The sequence below is a fragment of the Bos javanicus genome, chromosome 3 (assembly GCF_032452875.1).
Source record: "Bos javanicus breed banteng chromosome 3, ARS-OSU_banteng_1.0, whole genome shotgun sequence".
Taxonomy (NCBI): Eukaryota; Metazoa; Chordata; class Mammalia; order Artiodactyla; family Bovidae; genus Bos; species Bos javanicus.
Window position 1 is genome coordinate 120382500 of NC_083870.1, and position 13630 is coordinate 120396129.

General features: G+C 62.7%; 1 protein-coding gene across 2 annotated transcripts in view; it reads right to left on the reverse strand.

The window, feature by feature from the left end:
- The window catches only part of HDLBP (high density lipoprotein binding protein), a 58439-nt gene that overhangs the window by 1373 nt on the left and 43436 nt on the right, over positions 1–13630 (reverse strand). For both annotated transcript variants that reach the window (XM_061412924.1, XM_061412925.1), the window contains exons 9-24: positions 13458–13565; positions 12657–12761; positions 12304–12382; positions 10886–11025; positions 10136–10240; positions 9901–10014; positions 9088–9174; positions 8822–8953; positions 6542–6760; positions 4426–4647; positions 4125–4343; positions 3679–3817; positions 2605–2759; positions 1812–1916; positions 1509–1643; positions 475–618 (exon numbers count right to left, since the gene is read on the reverse strand). In XM_061412924.1, coding sequence (XP_061268908.1) covers positions 475–618; positions 1509–1643; positions 1812–1916; positions 2605–2759; positions 3679–3817; positions 4125–4343; positions 4426–4647; positions 6542–6760; positions 8822–8953; positions 9088–9174; positions 9901–10014; positions 10136–10240; positions 10886–11025; positions 12304–12382; positions 12657–12761; positions 13458–13565 — 2208 coding nt within the window. The remainder of the gene's footprint in view (positions 1–474; positions 619–1508; positions 1644–1811; positions 1917–2604; positions 2760–3678; positions 3818–4124; positions 4344–4425; positions 4648–6541; positions 6761–8821; positions 8954–9087; positions 9175–9900; positions 10015–10135; positions 10241–10885; positions 11026–12303; positions 12383–12656; positions 12762–13457; positions 13566–13630) is intronic.

Below are 13630 nucleotides of genomic sequence, written 5' to 3' on the forward strand. Positions count from 1 at the left end.
GTGCTCACGGCGGGCTGCGCCTGAAGGGGAGACCGGCGGCTGGGCAGGGTGGCAGCACCCCCGCCTCCCCCGACAAGGACAGTCGCCACCACGGGCTGAGGGCGCGGGCACAGACGAGCAGACGCCGGACGGCCAGGGTGTAGGGAAGGCCCTCCACTGGAGACTGAGGCCTGGAGAGTAGGTGCAGACGCTGCAGCTGGCACCCCACCCTCAGCCAACGTGAGACGCCAGACCCGAGAACACCAGCAGAGAAAGGGAGGACTCAAAGCAGAAAGGAGGAGACAAGAAACTCCAACTTGAGGCCATGCCCCTCAGAACAGGAAAAAATACTATGACCCAGAGAAGGACACGCCACAGTGCCAAGGACCCGAGCACGACGATGAACATCTGGGCGCTAGACAGGAGCAGGAACTGAGAGCTGCCCGGGAGAGAGACGCCGCCAGGCCACAGCAGGGCAGGCCCCCGGCCCCCTACCTGGCTCCCATCGTCCTTATCAGGAAACTGGATGTTCACGTCATGCTCCAGGCGGATCTGGGTGATCACCGCCCCCTTCCTCCCGATGATCTTGGGGTGGTATTTGGGGTCCACAGTGACACTCAGCTTAAAGCTCCGTAAAGCCTGCCGATGAGACAAGGCTCAGTGAGGCAGGAGCGCTTCCACCCCGGCCCTCACCGTCGTCGCCCCTCCATCCTCTGCCCGCGGGCATCGCATCACTCTGCACCAAGAATAAGGCTTGGCTTTGCAGCTGAGCTCTGTGGCCCGCCCCTCAGCAACCGAACCAAAGGCCCGAGGACGCCGCTACCGCGAGCACAGGCCTTCAGGCGGACCGGGCACAGCGCCCGCCCGGCTCCACCTCCTGAGTTTGAGACGCAGCGAGTGTGCAAGCTGGGCTTTCAGGGTGGTGGGACACGAGCAGGCCCCAAATCCCCAAACCAAACCAGAAGAGCGGACCCACAGAAGGGAACTAAAGTGCACAAGGATGTCCACAGCCAGAAGTTCAGGCTGCGCTCTGGGCAGAGGGGACCCCAAGGCCGGCACCGCGTTCGAGGCCGACCTGAGGTGTGTGAGCTCCTGTCACCCCCACACTATCCGCAAGGGGCTTCGGGCTGCACAGGACCCGCCTGGCGCCACGCCAGCTCCAGAGGCACAGGGGCTTCTCGCGTCCCCGTCAGCAAGGAGACGGCACCCCGGGTGCTGGCAGGGCTGCCGGGACCACGGGCACACGCTGGGGCCTCTCCTGGCACCCGGGCCTCCGCAGCTGAACCCTCCCTGGAAGGCTGGCAAAGGTCTTCATATTTATTTAACACACAGCTAACGACACGAAGTCCAACTGCTGCTGTCTTCGTAAAAGAGGGCCAGGCCCCCGTCACCACCCTCAGTGGGAGCTCCCGGCCCGCAGGACCCTGGGCTGCGACGCAGGGTCAGCCGGCACTGTCTTGGCCGCCCGAAGCCCGGCTGAGGGCCGGCCTGGGTGCGAGGGGCTCGGCCCCGGGACGCCCGGCCCTCACCCGGTCCTCCTGCTCGGCCTGCAGCTCCTTGACCCGCTCCAGCAGCCCCGCCTTGGCCCGGTCCAGGTGCGCAGCCAGGCCCGTGATGGCGATGATGTCAGACTGCAGCTCAGGCGCCGGGACGTGAATGTTCACCTGCGTGGAGACGGGGGCAGGCCTGCTGCAGAGGGCGTCCCTGGGGACACAGCTCAGCCTCGGGATGGGGAGGGTGGGGGGAAGAGCTCAGCTCGGGGAGCAGGCAGGAGCACTGCACCCCCTCCCAGCACCCGGCCTCCGGGGAGACAACCTGCAGAGCGGCTTTACCTCAAACTCGTCCATCATCTTGCGTATCCCACTTCCCTTCTGGCCAATGATGTAGCGGTGAAGGTCAAAGGGCACCTCCACTTCAATGGTGACTGGAACCAGCGCCTGCAGGACAGGGCTGGGGTCAGGCCTGAGGCTGGGGGTGGGGAGCTCATGGGCTCAGCAGCAGGCCTCCCAGGGGCACAGGGGAAGAGCCCTGTGGGAATGAGATGCTCTCTAGAACCTTCCATGCTGCCCCAGCTGGGCAGAGCGCCACTCTCCATGTGAAGGGACACGGGAAAGGGTGGGGGGTGCAGCAGCCCCTAGGAGAAGCAGAGCTGTGCAAGCCCAGGACCTCGGGGTCTGGGAGCCAGCCCACAGAGGGGCTGGGGCCACACAGAGGCGCACCCTGATCCTGGCCTCAGAGACCCTAGAGACGGTCAGAGCGACGGGACTCCGCCCGGGACCACGGCCCCCTCCTGGTGCAGCGCTTAAGACCCCTGTCATCTCTGCAGCCTGCCCGCCCTGGGAACCCGTCTGTTTCCCGCTTGTCCTCGCATCACGACAGGACCCTCAATCCCGTCCACGGCGCTGGGGCTCACTGAGTGCTGCCCCTCGGGACCCTGCACACTGCGGGGAGGGGCCAGGGGAGGGGGCCGGGGGCAGGGCGGTGCCCGAGCCCCACCAGCTCTGCTTGTCTGTGGCCCCAGGCCAGCAGCTCCGCCCCTAACGCGAGCCCAGGTGCTCAGGTCTCAGATCTGCGCCAGCTCCCTGCTAAGGGCTGGGGGCGGGGCTGAGTGGGGTCCAAGCCCACCTCCAGGGCTTCCTTGGCCGCCTCGCACTTCTCCTTCCGGCCGGAAATGACGATGATGTCGCACCTTCTGGGGGAGCCAGGCTCAGCCTCCTTGCCCTCTCTCCCCTCTGCGGCGTCCTCGCCGTTCTCGTGGACAGCAGGCTCCACGCTGTGCCCTAGGGACATGGAGGAGCAGCTCAGGCCGCGCACGCCCAGGGCCCAGCACCCCCAAGGTGCCTCGGGAGGACGGGATGGGGTGGGGGGCCGGGCCTCCACACCTGCCTCAGGGGCTGCAGGGGGAGGCGGAGCAGGGCCCGCTGAGAAGGGAGGAGACCACCGCCGGGCGGAGGTGGCTTGAGAACAGGACCGAATGGGGACGCGGTAACGCCTGCCCCTCACGTCAGGAGGACAGCACGCACAGTGCAAGCACGCTGGGGCTGACAGCGGCTGGCGGGGTCCAGGGGTTCCACATGGGAACCAGATGTGACCAAAACAACCAAAGGACACTCGTGGAGCAAGACAGCGTCCAGGAGACAGGAACACAGACGCAGCCGCCCAAGGCAGCAGCGACCGGGCGGGCGGAGCCCGCGAGAGGACACAGGGGCACACGGCTCTGAGCGCACGGGTCGCATGAGCCAGGCTCCCCGACGCCCCTCGAGTCCTCGTCCTCGCGAGGAAGCCGCGTGGGTGAGGGGTGGGCCTGAAGCGGACACACAGACGACTCAGAAAGAAAAAGCGTGCCGTGTGTAAGCCAGGTGGTGAGCGCAGACTCATCTCTACACCTTCCTGTGCAGCTCTTCTTTAACGTGAGGTTGTTTCAAAATTAGTGAACATTCGAGTGGAAAACGTAAACGCAACAAATATGGTTGAACTTGTAGCCCAAGCTCTTCTGAGGAAGACAGGAGATTCACCTCCTCCCGCGCGGGAGGCTCTCCCGGGCCAGGTCACTAGCCGCTGGGAACCCTGAGGACGTCCAAAGGGCCCTTCATCTCCCTGCAACCACAACACCGCCTGCTCCGACAGGCCAGAGCGACCCTGAGCCGCTGGAAGCCCCCGGACAGCCGACAGCCCCCGCCTCCCCCAGCCAGGACCCACCTGGGTTCTCTTCTCTGTCTGGGAATTTAATTTGAACGTTATAGTCCCGGGTGATCTGCTGGATCTTGGAACCTTTAGGGCCCATGACCGATCGATGGAATTTCTGGGGTATGGTGCATTCTATGGTCACCTGGGCTTCCTGGGAGGAGACAGAGCAAAAAAGAGAAGTAAAGCCAAGGTCAGTTGCTCAGGGCCAAGTTCACAGCCACACCACTTCTGCCTCCCTCCCCCAAGGCCACTGGTCGCAGTGGCCCGGGGTAGGGCCACAGGGAGGCCCCCGCCCCGCCGCACAGCCAGGGGCCCTCAGAGGCTGGGCTCTGTCTGCCCTGCTGCGCCTTTTCCCTGGGTCTGACTCCCCACCCAGGAGGGGGCAGGCAGGGGCTGGGCCTGTGAGGGCAGGGAGCAACTGCCCGTCAGGGCCTGAGCCCGCCACGCTGGGGGCCCACCAGGTCCTCGATGATCTCCTGGATGCGCTTCTTGGCCGCCTCCACGCAGTCCTTGGCGCCCTTAAGGGTGACCTTGTCGCTCTGCGTGCCGGAGCGCGGGAAGCTGACCATCACCCCGCCGTACTCCTCGGCGATCTCCCGCAGCACCTGGCCTCTCCGGATGACGAAGTGGCGGTGGTGCTTGGGGTCCACCAGCATGCAGTCTTCAACCACGTTGTCCTGGGGCGTTGGGAAGGGTGCGGCATGAGCCCCCGCCCGCCCGCCGCCCGCCTCCCGGCCCAGCCCCGCCCGCCCAGCTCACCAGGTTCTGGATGAGCGCCTCCAGCTCCCGCTGGGCCTCCCTGACAGCATCCTCCTTCCCGATGATGGTGATCAGGTCCTGCTCGCGGTCCTCGGCCGCCGGGAAGACAATGCGCGCCCCGGTGCTGTCCCGCACCTTGCGGATCTTCCCGCCCCCTTTGCCGATGAGGAACTTGTGGTACTCGGGCTTGGCGCGGATGTCAACTGTGAAGCTTTTGGTTTGCTGCACAAACCAATCCAGCTTCGTTGGCCTGGTGCCGCCTATGCGGCCCCAGGGACAGCAGGGTGGGGGAGTTCTCCTCACACTGCCACCAACGACCTTCCAAACGGGGCTGCTCAGGTCTCACCGCGGACACCCAGACCAGGCAGCATGTGCCTTCCCTTCCCTGCACGAACGAGAACCCCAGTCCTGCCCCCAACAGCAGCCTGCGCCTCTGAAAGCTGTTCCCACCTCCCTCTGCAAGGGGACGTTGCGGGGAGGGCTGCACCCGCATAGCAGGAAGCCCACAGCCTGCCCAGAACATCTCCAGGCCTGGGCAGCCCCACACCGCCTGACCCCAGCCGACAGCGCCTCATCCAGTGCTCACTCCCAGGGCTCCAGGTGACCCATGCACCCAGCTCAGAGACAGCCAAGCCAACCAAGGCCGTATCTGACCATGGAACCAGAGCCCAGGAGAAGTCCCGGACCAGTGACCTTGCTGAGTGATCCTCTGGCAGGGGGTCTGCAGAACTCAAGAGGACACTCCCCCAGGCAGACAAGCCCACAGTGGGCACTCTTTCCTTTTTCTTGTCGTGAAACCAGCCCCCAAGCTGAACAGCAAATAACTGAATTGTTATCTGTAAGTGCTGGTTTCACAAAACACCACTGAAAATCTTCAACTTTTCAGACACTTAAACAGCAGCATTTAAAAAAATCTAAGAGTCAGGGAGCCCATCCCTGCAACGTGATAAAAGGGTGCATCATCCCCAAGCAGGCCCACCCTAGAAACTCCAGGGTGGTCAGACACTAAACCAGCTTGTATTTATACCAGAGAAAGAAAAACCAGGCAAGCATCTCAACAGATCCCATACCTATTCCTGATAAAGACTCTCTGCAAACCAAGCACAGAAGGGACTTCCTCAGCTGGAAGAGCTGCCAAAGACCCAGCCCGCCTCACGGCGCGGCCAGCCAGCCAGGCTGTCTGCTCGCCACGCTGCCCAACAGCACACGGGCACAAGCGGCACCATCACAGGAGACACGCAGGCGCGCACCAGCAAGGAGGGCTGCAACGCCATCCACAGACGGTGCGCTCCACAGAGACGCGCCAGCATCCACAAGGAAAGGCGCTGGCACTAACAAGCGGGCTGCAGACCAGAAGCACGGCCCGAATGCAGAACTCCAGTCTACGCCTATAAGCGCCACAAACGGAAACGGGTAAAACAGCACCATTTATAATTCCACTAAAAATCAAAAAAGACAAGCCAAACACAATGAACAAGATTTTCATGCTAAGAATGACACAGCACCAGTGAAAAATCAAGCAGTGTAAACCCTGGAGGACCCAAACTGTCGGGGTGGCAGTCCTCCGGGATCTGATCTTCAGACTCAACACAGCTCCAGTCGGGATCCAAGACAGACTTGCCCAAGACACTGACAGCCTGGTTCCAACGCACACGGGAAGGCAGGGAGCTCGGAGGAGCCGGGGCAGTTTCAACAAGCACAATGCTGAGGGCCCTGAGCTACCTTGCGGCAGTCACCCCCTGGCGCGCTGCTGAGACAGCGGAGGCCAGAAACAGCCGCAGGGGTGCTGAGACAGAGGGGCAGCGCGCCCGGGCCAGCGGAGGCCGGGAGGCGGTGCCTGGCGAAGGACATTTCTGAGTGGGGGTCCCACGAACGTGGGCCATTAACCCAGAACTACACGCGGAGACTTCCTGTACGCAAATCATACTCAGGAGGGAAAAGCCCCAAATAACGAGCCCAACAGCAAGTTTTCTCCACTGAACATGCAGGCCTCCGGCCTGGAGAGGCCCTTCAGGAGACACGCGCGTGTGCACAGATGTGCTCCCACCTGCCGCAGAGACAGGCTGTGCAGGCCCCCAGAGGGACGCGAGGGCAGACCGCCACGCTCGGCGCTCACCTTCTCCTCTGCCAGGTGCAGCAGCTGCTTCCGGGCCTTCTCCACGTCCGAGGACGGGCCCCTGATGACCACAGTGTCGCTGCCTGAGCCCTCCACGGGGAAGTGGATGTGGACCCCGCCGCACTCCTCCATGATGGAGCGGATGAGGCGGCCCTTGGTGCCAATGAGCGAGTTGTGCAGTCGTGCGGGGATGGACACCTCCACCTCGGCGATGTTGGCCTGGAATCACATGCAACACGAGGGAGCCTGTGAGGCCAGAAGGGCAGGCCCGTTGCAGGGCCCCAGGGCCGGCCCGCCCATCACAGAGCCCCAGGGCCGGCCTGCCCGAGCACCCTGTAAGCCAGGACCCTGCCCCGAGTCAAGGCGGGACTGCGCTCTCCTCCTCCGGGCACATGGTGAGATGCTGGAGGCGGAGCCAGCAGCCCACACCTGGCCCTGCTCCCGGGCAAGTCCCACACCAAGGACGCAACGCCGACTGTCCAGGGGGCCCTGCAGGCTCACGGTGGGATGCGCAGGGGGTGGGCAGCCGGAGCACTGCAGGCTCACGGCGGGATGTGCAGGGAGCCTGGCTGCGCTGGGGAAGCCACTGGCTCTCGACTCGGCACTGTGACCCCACCTGACAAGTCTAAACACCAAGCCCAAAAGGAGCAAAGTGCTGTGAAATAACAAAGCCTGAAGACGCGTCACAGGAACGCAGAAAACACCTATTATACACCAAAGTAAACTTCGTAAGATCTGGCATCCCATAAAAACAAACAGAAAAACTGGGCATGAAAAGAAATGAGAAAAAACGAGCCATCACGGGGATGAACAATGGAAAACAGCCCGAAATGAGACAGAGCCAGTGGCCCAGGACACTGAACAGCTATTTCCACGACGCTGCACGTGGTCCAGAAGCCAAAGGCAAGGCTGATGGTGTCAGGCATAAAAACAAAGGGTCGAAGCTGAACTTGCGGAGGGGAGGACGACACGTGCAAAGTGACATAAATCCTACTGATTGCTGGTTTCTCTGGTCGGGTTTTCTTTCTTGGCCATCCTGCACGGCATGTGGGGTCTTATCTACATGCCCCAACCAGGGACTGGGCCTGCTCCCTTTGTGCTTGCAGTGCAGTCTTAGCACCACCAGGGAAGTCCCCAAATCTTTCCGCATTTCAGGACAACTCTAAACTCACATATCCAAGAAGTCTGAGAAACTCCAAGCAAAGAAACACGAATGAAATGACACTAAGACACATGAGAACTTGCTAGAGACTGGGATCATCGTCAGACAAGCCAGCAGAGCAGAAACGGCAGGGCGACACTAGCTGTCTTATGAGCCACACGGGAGACACGCAGGCACAGGACAGGACGCTGCCCCCGGCCTGAGGTGTGGAGGCTGCCGGGGACGCCAGGAGGTGCCGCCACCACAGAAGGCGCTTCTTACAGAAATGCGCGCTGTCACACCACACAGCCATCCTATCACCAAGTGAGAGAGGTCAACTGGAAACGGCCACACGGCATCCCAGCTGTGTGACGTTCTGGGAAGGCCGACCGTGGGGCCAGCGGAGGCTCAGGGGCCGCGTGGGCTCGAGAGGGAAGTGGTGGGCGGCTGGAGCCGGAGGTACGTCTACGTGCCAAGTACGTGCGTCCGGACGTTTCGTATTATTCGACCCTTCTAAAAGATAACTGGACATTTAAACACAAAAGGTAAGGAAGCGTGTGGGCTTACAGCGTGCGGACAGCACAGCGGTGGTGTGCCCACCGTTCTCAGGCCCTCACCCTGCATTCCAAGCAGCACTGAGTCAGCCGAAGACGCCCCAACCCCTGGAGCAACCACTGACATCACACAGGAAAACAGACAGGCCCAAAGAGGGAAACAGAGCCACGAAACCCCAGCCACAGGCCCGAAGCGGGGGGTGGAGCCACGAAACCCCAGCCACAGGCCCGAAGGGGGGGCTGGAGCCACGAAACACCGGTCGAAAGGGGGCCGAAGGAAATGACACAGATGGCACAGAGACGGCAGACAGCAGCAGCTCCCAGCACGTGGCAGGGCGTCGCCAAAAGAACGGGGCGCGGGGGCAGGGGTGTGTGCAGAAGGACAGTGCACACACTGGACCCCCAAGGGTGCTGTGGCGGGGACCCCTAGGAGCAGACACACGGTAAAACTCAAACTGCACTCTCTACACCGGCCTTTTCTTGCCTCTCACTCTCTCAAAAAACCCCCAAAGAGAAAGAAAGTGTGGGCTTCCCGGTGCCGGGGACAGGCGGCAGGCTGCTGGCCCGCCCGCGCCCGCCCCTTACCAGGTCCTTCTGGATGGACAGGATGCGGCTGCGGGCGGCCTCACAGTTGGCCCGCTTGCCAGTGATGACGATGGTCTCCGAGTTGCTGTTCTCTGCTGGAAGGTCGATTTTGGTGTTGCTTTCTTCTCGAATCTGCAAGGAGAGAGGCCTGTGAGGAGCTGATGCCACCTCCCCCCTGGTCCCACATTAAAACCTAGGCCAGCTCAGGGCAGGGCTCGGGGCAGGGCGGGCAGAGGTGAGGCGTGGGCAGATGTGCCGGCGGTCACCTTTTTAATGTTTGCGCCTCCCTTCCCGATGATGTTCTTGTGGAATTGCTTGAAGATCGGAACAGAAATCGAGTAGCTGTTTTCCACCTTAAAAACCAAGGATGGCACAATAGGTCGAGTGAAGCGACCCTCCCAGGCCCGAAGGCCAGAGGACAGGCTCCTGTGACGCGGACAGGCCAGGGCCCACTCCCCTCCCTGTCCGACCCCAAGGTCTGCCAGGAGGCAACTGAGCCCACAGCTGACTGACTAACCAGTGTGCCTGTCCGGCTGCTGCAGGGCCTGGTCAGAGGCCCCCACGCCCGGGGAAGGCGCCCTCACACCCACGGCTCACAGCCTGGACAGGCCCAGAGGCCACAACTCAAGCCCAGGTGTGAGCGCGGCACACACGAAGGAGGGTCGCGGGACTTCCCGCCACCCGGCAGCGCCTCCTGAGGGGGTCAAGCTGAGCCCCAGAAAACCGCCGGGAGCCCCCAGGCACTGGCCGCCCGCCCCCTCAGCACTTTCCAAACCACTTCCTCATGGTCCAAGTTTTCAGAAAAACGACCAATCAGTAAACGATGCCTCGTGCAACTAAGCAGACCCCTCTGCTTACCGGGTATCTGAGGACCCCCCAGGAAACAAAGTAACCTGCACGGCAAGGTGGTCCCCCACTGACCCCCACCGGACACGGAGGTCACAACCCTTTCTGCCGGTCTGAACGCTGAGGGCGGGCTGCCCCAGCACCCAAGCGTGCTCCCTGAAGCGGGTGCGGGGGACCCCCGGCCCCACACCACCCGAGACGCTGTTCCGACAAAAGATGGAAGTGCCCCTTACCAGGTCTGCCACCATCTTCTGCATGTATTTTGTGCATTTCTCCACCTCATTCTTGGGCCCTCTGAGTTGAACAATATCGCTTTTTTGTGCTGGGTCTGGAAAGTTGATGATAACCTAGAACAAATGATCGGGAGGTCAAGTTCGATAATCAGCAAGGACTGGACCCCACAATACGGAGCCCCTTTTCCAACTGCCGATTAGACGGCGGTGAAGGGCGCCGCTGGGGACACTTTACCTCCGGGAATTTGTCCCGAATTTCACGGATCCGTTCACCCTTCTGCCCGATGATTGTGCGATGAAATCTCTGCTCGATGATTAGGTCCTTGGTACGCTCGTTCTCCTAAACACACGAGAGAGCACACTGAGGGGCCCAGGTGCAGCCCCGGGTGTCGCTCCGGGCAGAGCGCCCCACAGGGCCCCCGTGGTCTCCACCAGCGGCTGCAGCGCACGCTCTCGCGGGAGCCAGGCACAGCACAAAGCTGAGCGGGGCCCTCTACCCAGCAGCGAGCCCGCAGCACTCAGCCAGCGCATCTGCCTGCGGTTGGGAGCCGGGCCTCCTGCAGAGAGTGGCTCAGACGTTCCCCTGCATGGACAAGCACGGGAGAGGCTGCAAGCCCCGCGGCCCACAGCCTCCTCTAGGGGCTGGCTCCCCCGTCAGGGGAAACACTGCACAGAGGAGCGAGCAGAGCTGGGACGTGGGGACACGCCACCAGCCAAGCAGCCCCTGTCCACAACACCGGGGTTCCGGATCAGACATGTAGAGCAGGGAGACACCTGTCTGCTCCTGCGTGGAGGCTGCAGCTTGGTCTGGGGGAGGGGAGAGACATTCCCCCCTGCCCGCTGTGCAGACAACGCAGGCCGTGAGCCTCAACAGCAGCTGCACGTGGGAACCAGTGGGGTGCCAGCACGCCCCTGCCGCTGGGCGCTGCATCAGGGAAGGCCACGGACCTGCCGCAGGGGTGCAGCGCGGGCTAGCCGGGCTTACCATGCGGGAGGCGAGCTCCAGCAGCTCCCGCTTGGCCTGCCGCACGCCCTGCGGGTCGCCCTCGATGCGGATCAGGCTGCTCTTCTCGCTGTCGGGAGGGATGCGCACGGACACCTTGCACTGGTCCTTGATCCTGTTTACTGGGGACACGGCAGACACCACTGGGCGCAGAGCCACCCTGCCCCGACCCAAGCCACTATCCACAGGCACAAGGGCGGGAGGCCTTCCCGTGCCCCACGAGGAGCCCTGACTGGCCACCACCCAGAGGGACCACACGCTGCTGCCTCCCTGAGAGCGTTCCATGCCCAGGGCGAGGGCCGCCCAGCACCCAAGCATGCTGGGCTGGGCGTGGCTGGGGCGTCGCTAATGTGGACAGAGACCACTGTGGCAGCTCATACTCCACAGCTTAGAAAAAATTACTCTCAAAAAGACACAGTAAAAAACAAGCCATGAAACCCAGAGGAGTCCACAGTACCTGAAGATAAGAGCACCCTCATTGATCCCCATGGAGCCACATGGGGGCCACGCTGTCTAGACAGACTTCAGCCCTCACTGTCTGCAAAACCAGTGGATTGTTCAGCCCTCCTGTCACCCCGTCAACAGAGGCCCAAGCTCGCCCACCAGGAAACGGGGTCAGCGTTCTGCACGCTGGATAGTCAAGGGAAACCAAGCTCCTCAAAGGGGCGCCAAGCAGGGGCTGTGCACACGCAGACACCCCCGGGAGCTGCCCGCTCGGGGCGGTCTCTGTGGGGCGGGGCTGCTCTAGGCTGGTCCTCGCAGGACAAGAACCAAGGACACAGCAGACAAGCAGCAGAGTTTACATGAAATAAAATCAAGGTGAGCAAGTGAACCAGGAGAAAGCAGGGCAGACACCGCAGTGGCCTGTCCTTCCGGGAACAGAAACCAGGAGTCAGCGTCAGGACCTGCCCCCACCTTCTGTGAAGGTGAGTGCATGGGCCGGGCAGCAGCGACTCGCCCCTGCGGACTCTGAGCAAGCCAGGACCGTACAAGGCAGAGTTCAGGAGGGCAGGTTCACGGGGTGCCCCCTCTCCACCTGCAGCAGGGGTCACAGCCAGGGGCAAGCTGCTCAGGGCTGGAGAGCACCGTGGGGCCGCGCAGTCACACTGAGGGGAGGCGTGGGTTTTGAACCGTGCCCAACACCCGTGGACGCGGGCAGACCGCTCTCTCGGCGGCTGCCCGCTGGCCCACTCAGGGCTCGGTCCTCAGCTGAGGCTGTCCGCCCAGCAGGCGTGTGGTCAAGTGGCGCCTTCGAGGGCCCTGGTGGGCAGAGCCCAGCCCTGCAGGTCTGGCTCAACGTGACGACACGGCCCCAGGCACCTTCAGCGCTAGCCTCGGGGGGCCCTGTCCAAGGCTCTGCACGGGACCCCCCCGGCAACCTGGAGCGCCCCCTCACTCACTGTTGGCTCCGCTCTTCCCAATGAGATGTCTGTGGAACTTGTGGTCAATGTTGATCTCCACGTAATCCATCCGGTTAATCTGCAGGGGGCACACAGAGCAAGGCTGTGGAGACTGAGTCCATGACACGCGCCCAGATCTCCCCACAGATAGGCAGGCCGCCATGACCCAAGTCTGGAGGCCAGCGGCTGCCACTGCCCTGCTCCCTCAGCTGCAGGGCCCCCAACACATCCTCCTTCTGGGCGCGGGCCCTCTCCCTGGGCCGTCCTGAACTCCGGGCCCTCCCCGGCCCTCCGAGGCCTTGATGGCTGTGCCTGCTCGGCCGGCACTCGGGGTGCGGCTGGGGACCCCTTACCAGGTCCTTGACCATGGCCTCGATCTGCTCCTGGGCCACGCTGACATCCTCCGTGGGGCCTTCCAGTGTGATCCTGTCCTCACCCTCCGTGAACTCGATGTGGACCTGCAGCACCAACATGCGTCCAGCTGTGAGGACAGCACGGCGCAGAAGCCCCTCCGGAGCCCAGGCTGCCCTCGGGGTCCGTGGCCCACCCACAGGCTCCAGAACAGGTTGGGGGAGGGGGGTGTGGGGACTACTGTGGCTTTGGCAGGAACCACCCTGTGCCAACAGCAAGGCCCCCTGCGTGTCACCAGAACCACTGCAGAAGCACCCCAACACCACACTGCTCAAGCCACCCACCCACGCCCCCTGGCCAGCGGGGACCAGGACTCTGAGCAAGACAGGAACGAGACGCCACGCACAGGACCCCTGCCAGGGCCACTACATCTACTGCAGCCCCCGGAGCACTGGGACTGGAGCACCGAGGGGCTTCCCCGGGCACTGGGAAAGGAGGGGCCTCCTCCGCCCCCTCCACAGCCCAAGCACCCGCTCTGCGCCATAGGCTTCTCAGACGTAACTACTCACAATCACGACACTGTCACAGCTAAATGAGGTGCTTCTTGAGACACTCTCCCAAAGGAACATGGACATTTGAAAAAAAATGTGTTGTGCTCTCCCTGGTGACCGTGGGCCAGCTGACAATCACACAACAGCTCCTCTCTAAAAGCCGCCAGTGGTCTTCAGAGGCACCCAGGACAAAGCGAGTGCCAGAGAGGGGACGACCCCACCCACCTGGCACGGAAGAGACCGGCCCCTCACCTTTGGCATCTGCTGAGTGATTTTGGCCAGGTTCTGCCCTTTCTTGCCGATGATGAAACGGTGGAGCCAGGAGGGAGCAGAGACGGAGGAGACGGTGAAACTGTTGGCCTAGGGAACCAGGAAACAAAGCCATGAGTCTGCGGAGTCTGCTCCCATGCGCACCAGGCTGGGGG